The 19,980-nt window shown below is 45.9% G+C and overlaps 1 protein-coding gene across 1 annotated transcript; it reads right to left on the bottom strand.

Moving 5' to 3' along the window:
* Window positions 1-2,813: 2,813 nt before the first annotated feature.
* Window positions 2,814-19,522, bottom strand: Erp27 (endoplasmic reticulum protein 27). Its single transcript, XM_085839553.1, has 7 exons — window positions 19,387-19,522; window positions 19,091-19,191; window positions 17,228-17,365; window positions 8,326-8,442; window positions 5,915-6,040; window positions 3,597-3,794; window positions 2,814-2,914 (listed from the first exon to the last, which is right to left on the bottom strand). Exons 1-7 carry the CDS (start codon window positions 19,478-19,480, stop codon window positions 2,870-2,872), a joined length of 819 nt encoding a protein of 272 aa, XP_085695679.1. The 5' UTR covers window positions 19,481-19,522; the 3' UTR covers window positions 2,814-2,869.
* Window positions 19,523-19,980: the final 458 nt, after the last annotated feature.

The following is a 19,980-nucleotide window of genomic DNA, read 5'->3' as shown; positions in this document are numbered from 1 at the left end:
TCTTCAGCCTAGTGTCTCAAAATATCCTATGTAAATGACTTTATTATCTTCAACAAGTTTGAAATGAATCTCCAGAGACAGAGACTGGTTCTCCCAAAGTCCAGGAAGGAGTCAAAGCCAAACTTTCCTAACGTGCTTTGTTCTGCCCATGTGCACCCCCTCCATCACAGTTTTCCAAATCTTCCAAGTTATATGTGATAACTGCAGACTTGATACCATGGAGAGAGGGTATGGTTTTACCAGTGGGAACTACTGAATGCATCCAGGCACAAACCACCCAAGATGTCCCGTTATCCAAACAGGAGTGTAGACTCAGGGAATAAATATGAAGTCTTGAGGAATGATTAACCAGTGACAAGGAAACATCTAGAAATGGCAGAAGTTTTAGTAGGCACCAGCGTTAGCCAACAGAAACCTCTTCTTTTGCCTGTTTTGGTTTCACACACTTACAATCCCAGTCCTTCAGCAGCAGAGGCAGGATGGTCTTGACTTTGAGGCTGACTGGTTGCATAGGAAGGAACCCACAAAGGCCTCAAATAAACACACCAACAACCCCAAAGCTCTTCTCCCTAAAGGAATTTCATGCGCTGGTTTTGAGCCCTGAAACCTAATCAGCACCGACAAAGACATGGGGAATTCCTGGCTTTCAAAGAGCCATGAGCTGATGAAGAATAATCCAACTCAACAAATACAAACACACAAACACAAGCATCCAAGATGCTATGGGACAGAATTGCTACAAGACATCATCAACTAGAAAATAAGCCTGCATCTTGTTATCATCTATGGAGTCTGTGCTGGCTATCAGCACGTGCGGAAGAGTGTGAGGATATGTATGGTAAAAATAACCCTTTATTAAACATGCTATGATTTGGGGCTTTACTAAAGCTTAGGGTACTATCATTTTAAGCAAGAAGTAAAGACAGTTGAGGAAAAGGGAAGAGAGAAAATGATGGAGCGATGAACACATTGGAAATGAAAGGTATAAAAGTTGGGGTTGCATGGAGGACCTGAGACCATGTAAATGGGCTTAAAAGAAACAAGGAAAGGGGCTAAGCATGTAGCTAACTGGTAGAGCACTCACCTAGCATGCATGAGTCCCCAAGCTCAATTCCTAACGCACCAAAAACAAACAAAGACAACCATGGAGTTGAAGGTATCCTTAGGGTAGTGATTCTCAATCTGTGGGTTGTGACCCTGTTGGCGGTGTTGACCTTTTCACAGGGTCACATGCCAGATGTCCTGCCTATCAAATATTTACATCATGATTCACAACAGTAGAAAAATTACATTTATGAAGTAGCAATGAAATAATTGTAGGGTTGAGGTCACCACACCATGAGGAACTATATTAAAGGGTATGCTCATGCCTTGGACCCCAGCACTCAGGGGGCAGAGGTGGGTGGATCCCTGTGAGTTTGAGACCAACCTGGTCTACAGAGTGAATTCCAGGAGAGCCAAGGCTACTTGGGAAGACCCTGTCTCGAAAAATTAAAATAAAATTAAACGGTTTAGGAAAAAAAAAAAAAAGGTTGAGAAGAAAGCACAGCCTCCTGGGGGTTTGGGAAACCTCAGTAGGGCATCAGAAAGAATTCTTGAATGTAAATGTCAAAATGTCCAGAAAGCATTCTGGGATGAGCTTGTTTTGTACCTCGGGGCTTGTGCAGCTCTGGGGCGACCTGGTGTCCCTCAGCTCCTGGTTCCTTTGTCACTGCAAGAGTTACTTTCACAGTCTCCTTTCCAGCCACTTTCCATGCCCAGGGGCCACCGGGTTATCCCACAGCAAGGAACAAGCAAGCCTTTCACTCCTTGTCCCTCACTTGGAACCTTCCTGCCGTACATCCGGTTTTTCAGCTCTTCAACACTTAGTTGCTTTTCTTTAGAGCCAAGGGCCTGGAGTGGGTGGGAAGGCTGCGACAATGTAGCATCTGTGTGTTGACAGTAGCAGCCTGTGGGCCAGCGACCCACAGTCAAACTCGACTGCATCTGCTGTGTGCTGGACTGCACACCTTACTGGCAGTAACCGTGGTTAACCCCAGCGCGTCCTGGCGCCAAGTGCCCCTCTTGTGTTGCTCCCCAACCTCTTACCTAATTGACTCCCTGGCTCCTTTGCCACATTTGTACCAACTCTCACGCAGGATGATCTGGTCCCACCACCCATCCCACCCACACAGGGAACAACACATCAGTGGATCACGACCTAACAGGACACAGAACCCTGGAGGGTGGGGCGTGTATCACTGAGCTGGGCAGCTGTGTTTCTCTCCAAAGGGTTTGGCTCTGGGTTTTATTTACTCCATGGGTTGCTGATTTACACGGGGAATTGCAATCTCTAAATGAGCGTAGCTTTTAACATGCTCTGTTTCTGATGCGTTCAGAAACTTGGAGACATCCTTTAACTTTTGGGAGAGATAAAAAAAAAAGCCCCAAAGCAAAAAGGCATTTTTGTTCTTGGCCCCGAGTCGGAGAAGGATATTTGCTTCTGAAGGAGGGGCGGGTCTGTCCTCTGATGACCCCAAAGAAACAGGAGCTGTTGCGTAAGCCGTGTGCAGGGTACCAATTCAATGTCAGTGACACACCAGCATGTCCTCTCTCTAGGAACGCTTGCCCTTCACAGAGATGCATGTCTCTGAAGCCCCTGTACCCCCGGCACTCAGGCACAGTTTGAAACTAGGCATGGGGAGAGGGGATAGGAAGTTGGAAACAAGAGACAAGTGGGATGTGGAAACAAGGCCAATGATTGTGATCCTCCCCCTCCTTGTTAGAACACCCGATGATCATGTGAGTGTTACAGAGATTTGAACAGCTCCCTTTTATTCAGCACAGAATAGACACAGGGCAGGCAGCGAGCACAAGTTCCAGGGAGCCCTCAGAGCTCCTCCTTCCCGGAGTCTCCTTCAGCTTCGAGATCTCTCTGAAAAGAACATAAGAGTGCACCGTTAGTGACTGGAGAAACCTACATCCACCCTAACTTTGTCCTGCTGACCTCTTCTGTTATGCCGATGCTGGTTTTTGTTTTTAAAAAAGAGGTTTCACTACTCAGCTCTGGCTGGACTAAACTTATTATGTACCCCATGCTTGTTTCAATCTGTGGCAGTCAACCTGCCTCAGCCACCAGAGTACATGGCGTGAGCCACCACACCTCATACAAGAGCTCTTTATCTGGGATTTAAGTTATTTCCCATCGGCCTTTTAATTAAAAAAATGGAGAAAACCCAAATTCAGTTTGTGCATACAAGCCCTTTGTAAATCGGCATCTCTAGCTAATAGAGTCCCATGAATCATGTGTTCAGAGTCACCCTACTCTGCCCTCTCCATCCACACCCTCTGTTCTCACAGGGCTAAAGACCTCTGATTCCTTCCATGAGAAACGGAGCACATGGAGAGAACAACACAGGCATGTTTACCTGCAGCATCCCCACACTCACCTGCAGCAGCCCCACACTCACCTGCAGCATCCCCACACTCACCTGCAGCATCCCCACACTCACCTGCAGCATCCCCACACTCACCTGCAGCATCCCCACACTCACCTGCAGCATCCCCACACTCACCTGCAGCATCCCCACACTCACCTGCAGCATCCCCACACTCACCTGCAGCAGCCCTTTTAAGAATCCCTCGCAGAAGCCTTGGACTTTCTCCACTGTAACCTCTGCGATGGGCAGTGTGTCCCACTTGTCATCCACAGATTCATAAATGGCCAGAGCTGGCAGCTGAGACTCTTTTAGTTTGAAATAGGACATCACCTTTCCATTTTCCCTTTTGCTGCTGTCCACCAGAACAAAGAGAATCTGTAGAGGGAGAAAGAGAGGGAGAGGGAGAGGGAGAGGGAGAGAAAGAGAGAGAGAGAGAGAGAGAGAGAGAGAGAGAGAGAGAGAGAGAGAGAGAGAGAGAGAGAGAGAGAGATGAAAGAAAAGGGTCCAGCTAAGATCCTGGGGGGCAAAGGGATGCTTGTCATTACTGTCACTAGGCAGACTGGATTTATGCTTAGTGTCACATAAGTTTAACTTAAGTTAAAGCCTGGCTTGATGGAGTATTCAGGACACTCTCAAAATTCTAGTGCTTGGCAGACAGAGGTAGGAGGACCAGAAGTTCAGAGTTACCCTTCATTACAGCAAGCCAGCAAGTTCAAGTTCAAGGCTGGTGTGGGCTGTATAAAAATCTCTCTCTCTCTCTCTCTCTCTCTCTCTCTCTCTCTCTCTCTCTCTCTCTCTCTCTCTCTCGTTCTCCATCTACCTACCTACCTACCTCTCTCTCCACATACACACACCCCATCTTGATTGAATTTAAGTGAATTTGAAGTTTATTTTTCTTGCTTTGGCATTTTATCTCTTTAGTCAAATGTAACGACATGAATTTGGGATTTGGGGGTTAGATCAGTGATTCTCAACCCAAAGCCACCACCCTCTTAATACATTTTCTCATACTGTGGTGATCCCCCCACCAACCACTAAATTATTTTTGTTGCTACCTCATAACTGTAATTCGGTTAGCGTTATAAATCACAATGTAAGCATCTGTGTTTTCTGATGGTCTTAGGTGACACGGGCTGAGAGGTACGGGGTTTAGAGAGATGGCTCAGAGGTCAACAGTTTATACTGCTGTAACAGAGGGACCTTTAGGTGACACGGGCTGAGAGGTATGGGGTTTAGAGAGATGGCTCAGATGTCAAGAGTTTATACTGCTGTAACAGAGGGACCTGAACTTGGCTGTTAGCACACAGTACCAGTGAGTTCGCAGCACCCTGTAACTCTAGCTTCGGGGGAATCCAACTCGCTCTGATAGTCTCTGGGCATCCTCACCCACTCCCACAACCTGATTAAAAATAAAAAAATAGCATTGTAAGAAAGAGTTTGGGCTTTGAAGACACTGAATTTTCCTTAAGCAAGAAGGTATAGATAGCCCTGTGACTAAAGGCAGAGAATGAAGTTAAGTCCGATTCTGTCTTCCTGGCTGTGCGATCTGGGGCAACTTAGTTTCTTTGAGACTCAGTTTTCTTGTTTGTAAAATGTACTGGTTGCGGTTGGGATAAAGCGAGACAGTGCATTTAGTGATTGTCGTGTGTAGCACGTGTTTGGCAAATGTTATTTTCTAGACCTATTCTAAGAACCCCCACCTCAGTGGCTCGCTAGAGTCACGGATGTGCTCTTTCTTGCTGTATGTACACATGTTGACTCTAATAACTAACAAAACAAAACCACTGCAGTGATGTGCGGCGGCAAAGGCCTTGAAAGCATACGGGTCGTTTATGTCTGGGATTCTCCACTGACTAATTTGAGTCCATAGTTGACTGTGGCAACTGAAATGTAGAAAATGACACTAGAGATGAGCTGGGGGCAGGGAGAGAGGACTGTCTGTCTGGGAAGGAAGGAGAGGATTGTCTGTCTGGAGATTAGGGAAAGAAGACTGTTTAAGTCAAATCTACCCCAGGAAGAAATCTTTGTGGTCTTCTGAAGAGAGGATTGTCTGTATTCAGGAACTCACAGTGCTCCCCATGTCATGGGACCGGTCCTCCCCAAGATAGCTTATGTGATAATCAAATGTATCTCATTAGAAAGGCTTCTGGTAGATTCTGCAATGCAGGATGGCTGTTTCAGAGATCTCAAACAGGAGTGCACTCAGGAGGGAGGGAGGAGGGAAAGAGGGAGGAAGAAAGAGAATAATGATGCACAGTGCACAAGAGGTAGGCACACGGTCCTTGGTAGACTCTCATCATATTTACACATATTCTCTCCCTACAGATCAGTGTGAAACAGCCACGGCTGGAAGATAGATTACATGGGTTTACAACACTAAGTATCTTTAATTTCAATTTTTTTCACTTCTTACATCCCACTTCATACCTGGAAACCATACCACTTCCATCTTCCCAGTCCCGTCTTCCTTGTGGTGGCAGTCATTCCCAGCTCACCTGTCCCTGGAAGAGCTTAGCTGCCTCCCGATATCTGTGCATGCTCTCTTCATACTCTGGGGAAGTCTTCTTCATCATCAGGAGAAGATGGGTCTGAACCATGGTGTTAAATAAGCCAGCTGCAACCTGGAAAAGTAGGGTTTGCTATAGAAGAAGAATAGGAAGAGGGAGAAGGAGGGGGGGAGAGAGGGAAGGAGGAAGGGAGGGAGAGAGGGAGGGAGGGAAGGTCAGAGAAGCAGAGATACCGAAGATTGCCAGTGCAATGAACAGAATAACACGAAAGCAAATAGCCTCTAAGATGGCTCCTAAATACTTCACCGCCTGGAATGTATTCAAAATCCACTGTATACATGTGTGGAATTATCAAATAACACAAATAAAAATATTTGTAACAAGTAAAATCATTGAAGATCCTAAAGATGGTTCATGGGTTAAGAATACATTTAATTTTTTAAATCCTTCTTATAGAGGACGTTGGCTTGGTTCTGCATTCTGTCCAGAGACCCTAAGGCAAAAGCACCCAGCCACCCCATGCCCAGTGGCTGACTCCTAGGATCTGTGTGAGATTTTTCTAGTGCAGCTGGTCATAGAAGGGCCATGGGCAGGCAAGCATGGTCAGATGAAGTGCTTCCTAAAGACGTTTTCTTGGGCTTTAACAGCAGGCTCGGGACTCACTGGGGGCACTGTGTGACAAATAATTGATTCTTGTTATGATAAGATTTGTAATTATAGTACTGACTCATGCTACTTAAATTCAGAGTAGGATCCAGTCTGTTCAAGCAGAAAGAATTCTTGGGAAAAGTGAAGAGAAGAGAACCAAGGAGCCAAACGCATGGGATGGGGGTACAGAAGTTTTATCTGGATTAACCTCAACCGACACAGCAAAGCCACACACGGAGTGTGTACATTAACTGTACACGCAGAAGCAGGGCACGGCTGTGACTTTCTGCCCAGCTTTTCTAGCACAGATGTTTGTACCAGCACAGACAAGAAACAGCAGTTACTGAGTAGGCAGCTCTCCAAGTGAGAAGGGATGATTTCAGATATGTGAGAGCCCCAATATAAGTTAAACATGCCACTCTAGAGAGCTTCTTTCCTGACTTTCTCTTGATGTGATTTGCTTTCTCTACTAGTGTGAAATTTTTAAAAAGAACGAATCACTGTGCTTCACATCACTGTGTGTAAGATAACAGCTGGGGACTTCTGGAAGATGTGTCCTCACACTGGCTGGCATCCAGGACACCATGACACCAGGGTTGTGTGCACAGGGAATATTAGGACATCTTTTCCGAGTCCACATGCAGTCCAGTGGACACAACAGAGACAGTGGTGATTCCCCAGAGAAAGAAGACTATATGGTTACGCTTGTGTTCAACTTGATTGGATGGAGAACGTTTCCGGTCATGTCTGTGAGGGTTTTTCTAGAAGAGCTTCAAGAGAGATGATCAACCACAAGGGTAGGTAGAGCAAACCAACGGGTTTCAGTCCTGGACAAAAGGAAAGGAAAAGCAAGGGCACCGTGGCCCGTGGACTGTACCCACCTCTTCGTGCGTCTTGGTTATGGATGCACTGTGACTAGCTTTACATTCTTGACTCCACACCGCGATGGACTGTATCTCTCAAACCGTGAGCCAAAAGAAACCCTTCCCTCCTTAAGCTGTCTCGACCACAGCAATAAGAAAAACAAAGAAGAAAGAAGCTGTCTTGATCACAGCCTGAGAAAGGTGGTTTTGCAGCTGTCTCAGAGCCAATGACTCCAGAGAGCACACTTACACAGCAAGACTCCCGATTCAGAAGGTTTTCATCCAGATACATTGTATTTGTGTTTTGTTTTTTTCTTATGAGTTGTGTTATAGGTCACTGTGGTCTCCCTTCCCCCCAGCCTGGAACCTGCCTGCTCTAGGGTGGAGCTACCGGCTCATTCGTCCTGCCACGCCCACTGCTGGAACCTGACCTTGCTGCCTGAAGGCACACACGTGTTCGTCCTGCTACTGGACCCTGAGTTACTTGGCGGGAAATTGGGTTCCCTCCCCCTTCCTTTATAAACTGAGTGTCTGGAAATATTAAATTGAGTCTTGATCAGAGTTTTGTCTTGACTCCATTGTTTCTTCCGCCCTATCTAGTTACCTCTCTTTGCAGGGAACTGCCATTCTCAGTTGAACCGTTCGTGTTGTGGACCGCGGGCGGGCCGCAACAGGTCACTTAGCCTTTCTGTGTCTGTTTCTCTCTTTGTCCCATAGGGAAAGAGGAACCCATCCATCTTAAAGGGTTAGTAAAGATAGTAGTGTAAACAACAGGTTAGGTGTTCAGTGAGAGACGGGTACCAGCAGTGGAGAGAACATCTCTGTTCTGGGGGCAAGGACCCTTCCTGACACAAGAGCCTAAGACTGGCCACAGGGACTAGTGTTTACCATAGGGCTGTACTCCGTCACCCAGTGGAGGTTGTTCATGTGAATGAAACGGCTCAGTTTGGCAGCATCGAGATTTTCAATGTCTCCAGCATCCAAATGTAGTTGTTGATTATCAACCTGGATTTAAAAAACAAAAACAAAAACAAAACATATCAAGGGACAGAGTGGCCCCTCTTTTGTACACTTTGAGATCATTGATAAATAGCATTTGATTATGAAAATGAGACAGACACTGAGCACAGCTCCAAAGACAGAACAGGAAGTAAGTTTCCCACCCTCAGGGACTTGCTTTCTCTGCTTGTGTTTTAAGGGATATTTTTATGTAATATAATCACTGATATATTGAATTTCCCATCAGTGCAGCTGTTCTGAATTCCATCTTCTTAACTTCTGGCCTATTCTGCATTTAGTTATTTCCCAAGATTCCTCCCTTGGTTGGGAAGTTTCTCAGACTTGGTTTATCCCTTTAAGGACTGCCGGCATGCATTATGGAATCCGTAGCTTCTAACATTCCAGAATCTAGGATTGTCAGGCAGCTACATCTCCCTGTTGAACATTAGAACATACACACAAAGATGAAGAACTAAAACAAAACAAACAAAACCTTAAGAGACTATCTTAAGCAAATTAAATTTACAAGATAATAAATGCCAAGGTATAGAAAATATACTTCTGAATTCGAATTTTTGGGGAAAACTCCACCCAAAGCCCTAGATACTGTTAAAACGTGAAGTACAGGCTGGCAGTATAGGTCAGTGGTAGGGCACTTGCTTGCCAGGTATATGTGAGTTCCTAGGCTCAGCTCCTAGCAGCAAACACACAGAAATGGCACTAGAGACGTGTGGATTGGCTGGTAGCACGCTTAGATGGCATGCAGGAAGCTGTAGATTTGATCTCCAGCATTACGTGAAATAGCCATGTTAGTGTCTGTAATCCCAGGAGGGTCAGAAACCCAAGGTGCCTCTGCTACACAGTGAGCCTGAGGTGAGAGGTGAGTGACGTCATTCGGTACATATGCAGGTGTGCTAAAATCCACCACGCTCTCGGAAGAAACACTGAGGAAAAGATAGAAGAACAATAGGAAAAGGCTCCGGGGACCTTGCTCAGCTTTGTAGTCCTAATATCCACACCAAATCATAAAAAAGTAGAAGGCTGCTGTGGTGATTCATGCCTTTAATCCCAGAATTTAGACAGACTAGGCAGGAGGATTTCCAGGAGTTCAAGGCCAGCCTGGGATACATGGGAAGTTCTAGGTCTTCCTGGATGATAGAACAAGATCTTGTCTCAAACAAACAAAACAAAAGAAGGAGTTAGAGAGTAGTTGAGAGAGCTTGCTGCTCTTTCAGAAGATCTGAATTCAGGTGACTCCTAGCAGTTTACAATTCCAGCTCCAAGGGGACCTGAGGCCTCTGGGCTCTGCCAGCACCTGTTCCCATGGGCATATATCCACACACAGACACAGAGACACAGAGGTATTCACAGAGCCAGCTAGCCAGGCAGCCAACCAAAGAGAAACAGACTCAGGAATCAGAGGGGGGTGGGGTGTGGAAAGGGGGGGGGGGAGAGAGAGAGGAAGAGGGAGGGGGAGGGGGAGAGGAGAGGGAGAGGGGGATAGAGAGAAGGGGGAGAGAGAGAAGAGGGGAGGGGAGGGGAGGGGAGAGGAGGGGAGAGGGAGGGGAGGGAGGGGAGGGGAGGGGAGGGGAGAAGAGAAGAGAAGAGAAGAGAAGAGAAGAGAAGAGAAGAGAAGAGAAGAGAAGAGGAGAGAGATTAGACAGAGATAGACAGACAGACAGACACACACACACACACACACACACACACACACACACACATACACATGCACAGAGAGATCTTCTCTGTTGCTTAAGGCCTGGCTTGCCAGCTGGCAGAATACCTCACACTTAGGGCTTTGCTATTACAACCCACTCAAGCCATTATTATCATAATCAAGGCCCTCTTAATATTGACTACGTCCAAATGCTTGAGGATTATTTTTCTAGGACGTAGAAGCCTGGCATCTGTGCGCAGCTGGCCTGGCAGCACGTGGACCAGGAGGCTCCGCCCGCCCGCCCGCCCGCCGCCTTTCCAGGCAGTTTTTCGGGTTTCCCAGAACTGGTGAACTGGAGGTTCCAGGAACTCCAGGTGTTTCTGGACAAGGAAATGCAGAGAAGGAACAGAGCATGTGCAGCAAGAATAAAGTTTCTTCCCTGGGCAGCAAGGGACCTTCAATAAGCCGCCCCCTCCCCTGCAGGCTCTCCGATTGCTGGGGTTCTTCCAACAAAGCATACCCGATTATTTCATTATTTCCTAAACTAATAAACCCAGAAGGGTTCGTGTGTAGGGTTCCTGGAGGCAGCACTTGAACAGGAGGCCTGCTTTCTGCCAAGGGGATCGTTTGCATAACGCACTGCAGAGAAAGCTCTATCCTAGCATAAGGCTTTGGGGGACATTTTAAACATCTATTTTGCCAGGGTTTGGAAAGAGTTTTACTTAAGCTATCCTCCCCAAGGACAGAGATGCCCACAGCAGAAGAGAACAGCTGGGGGGAGGGCTTTGAGCTCAGGACTGTTGGTTTAGTGCCCAGTGCTTTGCTAGGAGGGGGTCTTCCTTTGCGTTCCCGAGAGCTCTCTGACCACCTAGCTTTCCAGAAAATGCATTAAAACTCATCTTAGTTTATTTATAGTCTTTCTTTTTAATTTTTAAAAATTTCAGACAGGATTTCATGAAGTGAGGTTGGGTATTGGTTTCCACTGCAGCCAAGACGAATCTGAGTTCCAGCCCCTCCCCGTTCCGCCTCCCAGGTACTGGAATTGCAGGCTCACACCAACATGCCCTGTGTATCTTCCTTTATATTGCAGCTACAATATTTTATGACAATTGAGTCATAAAGTAACTTGGATAGGGCTGAAAAGTGACTTGAGCGTTTGCCTCACGTCTCTGATCCCACACACTCATGCACATGCACACATACGCGCACACACACACACACACACACACACACACGCACACGCGCACATGCACACGCTCACCCTCACACTCACGCTCACACACGCGCACGTGCACATGCATGAACACATGTTGCTCAGATGCCATGTACTTGTAGATATATACTTTTGTTTGTTTGTGTCTCCTGTAGCCCAGGATGGCTTTAAACTTGTTGTGTAGCCCAGGATGACCTCCAACTCTTGGGTCCTCCTGTCAGTCTCCAGGTATGGGATTACACATATGCACCACCATGACCAGCTAAACACATACTTTATAAAAGCGTAACCACTTGATTCATATTACTTCCCTCTTTAACATAGTCATTTCTTCTGACTCATCTGGTATGGTGCATCTCTTATGCCAACTACTCAAAAGTCACTGTATGGGGGTCAAGAATGATCCTCTGTCTCTTATATTTCCCTGGGTCAGAGCTGGGCTAACTTTATTTCTTAAAATAGAAGTGAATAAGAAAACCCGAAGTAGTGCAGATATTCAAATAGCAGGACAGGGTCACGGTCCATTGACACCAGGAATTGGATCTCTGTGAGGATTACATCTCTGTGGGACCGTGTGGAAAAGCAGAGGGTCTCCATGCTGCCACACCCACAGGCTGGGTCCCTGACAGCCACACTGTCACCTGCAACTTCTTACTGTTCCCTGACTTTCGCTTAGGGCTTTCTGGGAACCTTTATAAGAGTCAGTCTGCACTAGTTTTGGAGAGTAAGTTCCTTTCCTAGTTTCTTTTCGATTGCTGTGCTGAAGACTGTGGCCAAAACAGTTTGAGAGATGAGGAAAGGGCTTCTCTGGTCACAGGTCACGGTCTATCATGGAGGGAAGCCAAGGAAGTGAATCGAAGACTGTGGAGGAGTACTGCTTACTGTCTGGTTCTATCTGATCTCTGTTTCAAGTTCCTGCTTTGAGTTCCTGCCTGGGCTTCCCTCAATAATGAACAGTCATCACATTAAACCAAGTCAACATTCTCTTCTCGTATGGGTGTTGGTAACGGTCTTTATCACACTCACAGAAACTCTAAGAAATCAGTACCAGCGTAGACTACTTCCGTGACCAATACGATGTTGTTGTTATGGGGGGATTGTGAAGGATTTTGGGAATTTTGGGCTACAAAAGCCATTGAGTGTTCAGAGCCCTCTCTTCTGTGGGAAGTTTGGGAGAGAATGCTGAGAGCAATGGAGATGTTGGAGGCCTGACTTGTGAAGTTTTGAGGCAAGTCTGAGAGTTCTTCATGTGATATTTTAAATCAAGACTACAGACTTCTGGTCAACTGGGGCTAGAGAGTCAGCTGCTGTCAAGAAGAGACCAGCATCACTGAGGTGAAATCTTCTGGGAATACTTCCTCAGGGTTATCACACAGAAGCTGTGGTTAAGAGGGGCCCAGGCTGCATCTTATGCTGGCAGCCAGACCCCATAATGTATGAGTCTGCCTCATGTTACTGATTTTGGCAGCATGAAAGAGTCATGCAGTGCTGTTGAACCTTGGCAAAAAGTGACAAAGTTAAAGTCCCTCAAGAGAGTTCAGGAAAGGCCATGGTGAAGATTCAGTCTCAGCTGCAGTGGAGACCCCAGCATATTTGCGATGTCAGGACTGGGTGATGACCAGCAAGTATTACGAGCCAATATGAGTCTCCTGGGCGAGCCATGTGTGCTATGACAGGGACGGATGCATAAATGAAAGAGCCACAGTGAATGCTTGCCAGGACCTCTGGAGCCCAGAAGAATGAGTGTCAGACACTGGGCAATGAGTTACTGACAATGAGTTACTGACAATGAGTGACTGACAATGAGTGACTGACAATGAGTGACTGACAATGAGTGTCAGACACTGGGCAATGAGTTACTGACAATGAGTTACTGACAATGAGTTACTGACAATGAGTGACTGACAATGAGTGACTGACAATGAGTGACTGACACTGAGTGACTGACAATGAGTGACTGACACTGAGTGACTGACACTGAGTGACTGACACTGAGTGACTGACAATGAGTGACTGACAATGAGTGACTGACACTGAGTGACTGACACTGAGTGACTGACAATGAGTGACTGACAATGAGTGACTGACACTGAGTGACTGACACTGAGTGACTGACACTGAGTGACTGACAATGAGTGACTGACAATGAGTGACTGACAATGAGTGACTGACAATGTGTTACTGACAATGAGTGACTGACAATGAGTTACTGACAATGAGTTACTGACAATGTTGAAGGGTTTTTGCTTCAATTTGATTATGGCTGTGCCCTGGTTCTCACCTCTTGGAATAAGAAAATATTTAACTTTTAAATATTATTTCTTCCACAGAACTTTGGAGTATTAGAAGGACTTTGGTTATTTTAGAGAGACTTTGAACTTTTAAAGAGGCTTTGGATATTTTTAAAGAGACTGCACTCCTGAAGTGTTTGAAATTTTAAAGGCTGTGGGACTTTAAAAGTTATTTATGTTTTATTTTGTAATATTAGCATTAATATGAGATTTGGGAGATCAACAATAACCCCCTTTAGTGATACATTTATGAGGAGTCAGTTTTACTGGCTCGATTTTTGCCAACTTGACACAAGTTAGAGTTGTTTGGACAAATGGCTCCTTAAGGCGGGCGTATAGGCAAGACTGTCAGGCAGTTTCTTGATTAATAGTTGATGTGGGAAGGCCTAGACCACTGTGGGTATTTCCTCTTTCAGGGTGGTGGTCCCTAGTTGCATAAGAAAGCAAAGTGAGCAAGCAAGCATGGAAAGCAATCTGGTAAACAGCATCCTCCATGGCTTCTGTTTCGGTTCCTGCCTCCAGGTTCCTGCCTTGAGCCTACCCCACCTGATGTCCTGTAATATAAAAGTCGGAGATGATACAAACCCTTCCCCAAGTTACTCCTGGTCATAGTGCTTCACCACACAACAGAAAGCCCAACTAATAGAAAGCTGTGGTTTCACAAACACGGCTTCTGCAGGCCCAATCACAATGAGCCAGTGTTCTTTTACTCAACCATTATTTCCTCTTATCTTTACAAATATTCTTACTCTTGTGAATCCAGTAACCCTAAATTCTGAAAATTTGCTACCACACTATATAATATCTAAATTAAATTCTGATATATAACCCCCGGACTTGATATATCAATACCAGGGGTTTAGGGAAATGGTTTGGGAGAAAGTTTCGGAACCGAGACTTCAGAATAAGGAACATTAAGTAAATACAGCCTAGTGTAAAAATAGAGATTTTCTTCTGGGGCTAGAGAAATGGCTCAGTGGTTAAGGGTGCTTGGAACCCTTGTAGAAGATCTGAATTCAGGTCTCAGTACCCACTTCTGATGGTTCACAGCTGCCTGTAACTCCAGCTCCAGCGGGTCTGACACTGTCTTCCGGCCTTTGCAGCACTCAAAAGAACATACAGAGACACGGACACACAGAGACACATTTGTGTAAACGCAAACAAATCATTACCAGAGTTTTAAGAGGACTGTCCTTGAGTGCTCTAGAGAGCCCTTGTAAAGCAGTAGACAGGGGACTCGGAGTACGGAGTCAGGCGCTACCTGACGGTTGTCAAACTCTGGCGAGTTGCTTCAACCCACCAGAAGCTTATTCACTATTGAAAATCCATGGCTCATAGTCTCTCTTCATATTTTGTGAGAACTATAATAGTGGCTATCATAGTTAGACACACAATAGTTAGACACACATAGTCATACACACAGAGAGGCAGATGGACAAACAGACAGACAAACACACAAGCGCGAACACACACACGCACACACACACACACACACACACACACCAAACTGCAGAAAAAAAAATAAGCAAACTGTGGAAAACTGAAAATGATAAAATGTGGATCGAAGTTGAAAGCCTTTCCCAGAAAGTTTGCAATAGGCTTCTGTTCCCCAGTGTAAAATAAAATGGTCTGGGTTCCCCTTTGTTACAGTTGCTCTGAACTCCTGAAGGATAATCTTATTAACATATGTAGCCAACTTTTGGAAATGTAAACTGAGAAATGTGTTTATGTAACGGTTGGCCTTTCCAGCCTTTCCAAGCACTGCCAAGGAGGTGGTACAAAACCAGCCTGTTTATTTTCTGGCATGGCACATAAATTTTGTCCACCAAAGTTCCAAGACTTCACTCAAAGTAGAGCTGTCACTAGTGGTCAACATAAACCAGATGCTAAGGAAGGGGGCAGAGCTCAAAAGAGCCACCAACAGGGCTTTATAAAGGATACATTGTAAGCAAAGTTAACACTACCAGCAGGATTGCTCAGCTCTTTTGTGTGTGTGTGTGTGTTTGTGTGGTAGCCTTGAACCTGTGGTCCTCTTACCTTAGACTCCTGACTGCTGGGCTCACAGGGCTGAATCTCCTAGCCTGGCATAGCACCCTTTCTATTACTTCTATTGCTACTTCTCCACTATAAATTCTTTATGTCTATTTAAATATATATGGGTGGATATTTTGCCTACGGGTCAGTCTGTGACCCACCTGTGTGCTTGGTGTTTGAGAAGGTCAGAAGATGGAATCAGATCCGGATCTGAAGTTGAGAGCTGCAATGTGGCTACTGGGAATGAAACCCATGTCGTCTGCAAGACATCCAGCATTCTTAGCCTCTGGGCTGTCTCTCCAGCCACTGCAGACCTTCAATAAGCGTCACGGAGTCCATTTTGCTTAGCTAGCAAGGTCTCTCACTTCGAATACCTTTTTCCTAATAATCCATCTTATTCTTTGTTTACAAAATAACCTTGCTAAAGCTCACTCTTGTCCATGCTACTTTACTGATCCAAAGGCTTTGGGTGCTTCCAAATCCCAATCAAGTTAAGTACAAATCTAAGGTGCTGGTACTGCGGTTTTAGTACAAATGTGGTTCTAATAAACCCTCCCTGTCTTCTATGCCTTTCCCTGTACCCTGTGCCTTGGGGTCACGTTGGCATCATTGATTCTTAAGTACATTTAGTTTTTCTCCTTTGGCCATGATCTTTCTTTAGAGTACCCTAGTTTCTCTAACATACACTTCCCAGTTTAGCTGTCCCCTTTGTATTGTTTTTTTTATATATATATATTTTCACACTATTTCCACTCCTGTAATACCTTACCTATTGTGGTGTTCTGTGTTAGTATATTGATTATAATCTTCACTCCGATGTAAGAACTATGAGAGCAGACAGTATATTCAATATGTTTTTATCACAAGCTCCTTCCACGTAAGAGCTGTCTAATAAAATGTTTGATAAACTTAAGTCAAATAATCAGCATATGAACAGATAAAATTATGGGGCTGGGCATGTAGCTCAGTTGATGGTGCGATTGCCTGAAGCACATGAGGCAACAAACATGGGTTTGATTCCCCTGCGCTGTGTAGGTGGGGCACACCTGTAATCTCAGTATTTAGGAAGTGGAGGATCAGAAGTTTAAGGTACTCTTCATCTATGAATCGAGTAGCCATCCTGAGCTACATCAAACCTCATTATATATGTGTATACATATGTACATGTATGTATGATATATATCATAAAACTCCTGGTCCCTGTCTTTGTCTCTGTCTGTCTGTCTGTCACACCATCCCTGGTGTGTGTGTGTGTGTGTGTGTATGCGTGTGCACTTCCTTGTTTAACATGACCTTGGAGATAATATGGTCAGACCTTTTATTCTATAGATATAAGAAGCTAATAAACACTAAGCAGCTGACCCGCTCCGTTTTTCTGGCAAGGGACCAAGCAGCACCTTTACCGCCCCATCTTGGCTCTCAGTTCCTGTTCTCTGCAAGCCGCATCCCCACCTGTTTTGCCACCCTGAACTGAGTCACTCTCCTGGTCAACAATGTCCCTGAACTTGGCACCAGCGTTAGTGTCAAAGACATAGAGTTCTTTCCCATCTCACAAGGGAAAACTAGAGGAAGGCTGGAGCTGCCAGCCCGGCTTACCAGTCGAAAGAGGTAGATGCTGTTGCTGGTGACGTTGTAATGGGTCAGGACCTCAGAATGGTTGCTGATTCCAAACGATACATCTTGGAACTGTCGTGCCATGCTCCGGAACACAGACACGATCGGAATTTCTAAATCCTACAGACAAAACAAAGCAAACAAGTGAAGAGACATAGAGGGAAGAAAGATATGCTCATGCCAGACGTTATCCTTACACATGCAGGCTATACTTGCAGTGTCATTTTTGAGTGTCCCAGGCTCTGTGAGAATATAGGTAATTATCAAAATTGTGTGGGCTAGTCGTACAGCCTGAATTCTACCTGTAGCTGAGGGATGCCTTGGTGTCCAGAGGTCTGTGAAGTTGGACTGTATAGCCATTCATGCACCCAGAGAAGCAAATGTTTGGGGAACAATTTGTGGAGGAACAGGAAGATGTAACATAAAGGAGCAGGGGCTTAGCATGGTCCTCGGGAGATGTGCAGGAGCTGAGGTCATGTCCTCCCCTTCCAGGGATCCTTCAGGCTTGCGCATGAGGGTACTTAATGGCCTGTGCACCTGTGGTACCCCAGGCCTGCAGTTAGGAAGCTGGGAGGCCAGTCATTAGTGATGGCCTCTCTCCTCCCACAGACACTGACTGGCACTGTAGTCCTTGCTGTGTCAGGATGGCTGTCCACAGAAGCTCCAGGCAGTACACAAGAGTACACCTACTTCCCCTGCATCTCAATGAGCTAAAGGCCATGTGAAAGGAGAAGGAAAGGTTGCTACTCTTGAATCTGGGCTCACAAGACAGAACTGGAGACTCGCTCTTTTGAAAGGAAGAGGGTATTCACTTAGAAGCTGTGGACATTTGTTGGAGGGCTCCCTGGTTTGTAATCTGGGCTTTGGAATAGAATTGCTCAAGGACCCGATGGCTCCATCTGGTGGTCTTTTATGTTACTACACCTTTCTCATTCTTTGCTCTTCCCTTTCTGAAATTCAGTCCCTTAGCACCAAAACCGGACTCCTGCTGGCACCCCATCTCAGCCATTTCCAGCTGTGTACACGGAATGGACAGGGTGACTGTGGGTTGGAATCAAGGGATGGAAGTAGACAAGAATTCTGAAGAGGGGCTGGGTTAGCTGTGAGGATTGCCATCTGCTATTAGCAGAGCGAGAGGGAAAGGTTGGGGTGAGACCCTCTTGTGTGTGACTGTCTACGTATTAGCCTACAGCCAGCGAGGAAGCTGTCAGTTATCCTGTCACCTTCCTCAGTATTTGGAGAAGGTGAGAAAGACGAGTGAGGGCCTCCGTATATTTTTAGCATATCCTGTGAAAAGTGTTTCCAGGTTTTATTGGTTTGGCCTGAGTGTGTGGCATAGTCCTTTTAGACCACTACTCAGGAGGCTGAGGCAGGAGGATTGTCCATGTGAGAGAAGCACAGGCTACACTGCAAGTTCTAGGCTGGCCTTAGTTTTGAGACCCTATCTTGAATAATAAATTAATGAATAAATGAATAAAATTTAAAAGTGCCTCTACTTTCACTTCTGCCTGTGAGCAGGGTTCTATGGGTCCAGACTCAGGGCGTTTAGGGCATTTAGGACAACGATGAGATTTGACTGACTTCCTGCCAACAGCTGCTTTCTTTCAAAGTGTCCACAGATAAGGAGATTCAGCCATGAGACTCAGAGACCCCGAAGCAAGCGAGAGAAAGACCTCATGCGGAGGGCAGACAGCTTTGAAAGAAAAGAACCTTGGATGATGATCTGAAAGCAGAGTGTGTGCCCTTTTGCTCCCAAATGTCACTAGCCCAACAGGCCCCTTGGATTGACTACCTTAAGGCCGAGCATGCTCGATTATGGGTTTACAGGTGGGGTGTATCACAAACCTGGAAGAAACCTATGACGGCCACTTCAGCAGCAGCGATGAGTTCCACGGTGGCCGGGACGTCCGTGAGCCATATGGGTTCCTGGGTAGTGCTGAGACCATCTGCAGTGAGAGGAGAGGAAGTATGGGCAGTACGCATCTTAACCCAGAAACGCCTGGAAAATGTCTAGGTTTGGAATGAAAGCACGTATGGTATTTTCACGCGTCCCTGTCCCTGTCTTCTCATGGCAGCTTCACTGTGGCCACACCACTGCCCCACCCCCACCTTTTTTCTTTTTCTTTTTTTCTTTCTTTTACCCGTGGCTTCTTCCACATCTGCTGTAACCTCTGGAACCAGCCCGCACACGAGGGCAAACGAGAGGATTAGGCATCTCGACCTGGTGATTTTCATTGTTGCTCTCTGGTGCCCACCGTAGATGTCGAGTGTGGGTGCCGATCCAGGACAGGCTGGTGAACTGAAGTGGCTGTGCGTTATAAGAGCTCTGGGAACCGTGCAGCTGACTCCAGGGGGAACTTTCACCTCCTGTGATAAGTGGCTCACGGTGGAAGAGCTCTGGAACATATCCAGCCAGAAGAAAGTCGGGTCTATTCATTTAAATAAAAAAAAATGTAGGTACTCTATGTGGCTTATTGATTTAAGCAGTCTATAAATATGGCTGTGAACTGACCCAATGCCTCTCAGCTTACATTTGTTTTTGTTTGTTTGGTTGGTTGGTTGGTTTTGGTTTTTTGAGACAGGGTTTCTCTGTGTAGCCCTGGCTGTCCTGTAATTCACTCTGTAGACCAGGCTGTCCTCAAACTCAGAAATCTGCCTGCCTCTGCCTCCCAAATCCCAGGATTAAAGGTGTGCGCCACCACTGCCCAGCTCAGCTTACATTCTTGATGGGAGAA

Source organism: Mus caroli, unplaced genomic scaffold, assembly GCF_978045245.1.
Source record: "Mus caroli unplaced genomic scaffold, Mus_caroli_1 scaffold_7, whole genome shotgun sequence".
NCBI lineage: Eukaryota > Metazoa > Chordata > Mammalia > Rodentia > Muridae > Mus > Mus caroli.
Note: the sequence above shows the minus strand (reverse complement) of the source record. Positions and strands in the feature narration are given on the sequence as shown.

Coding starts and splice junctions, on each gene's coding strand:
- Erp27 (XM_085839553.1), bottom strand. CDS start 19,480: ATGAAAATCACCAGGTCGAGATGCCTAATCCTCTCGTTTGCCCTCGTG. Junction 6,041..8,325: donor TGACGGAGTACAGCCCTATG/GTAAACACTAGT, acceptor CTACTTTTCCAG/GTTGCAGCTGGCTTATTTAA. Junction 3,795..5,914: donor CTAAGCTCTTCCAGGGACAG/GTGAGCTGGGAA, acceptor CTCCCTCTACAG/ATTCTCTTTGTTCTGGTGGA.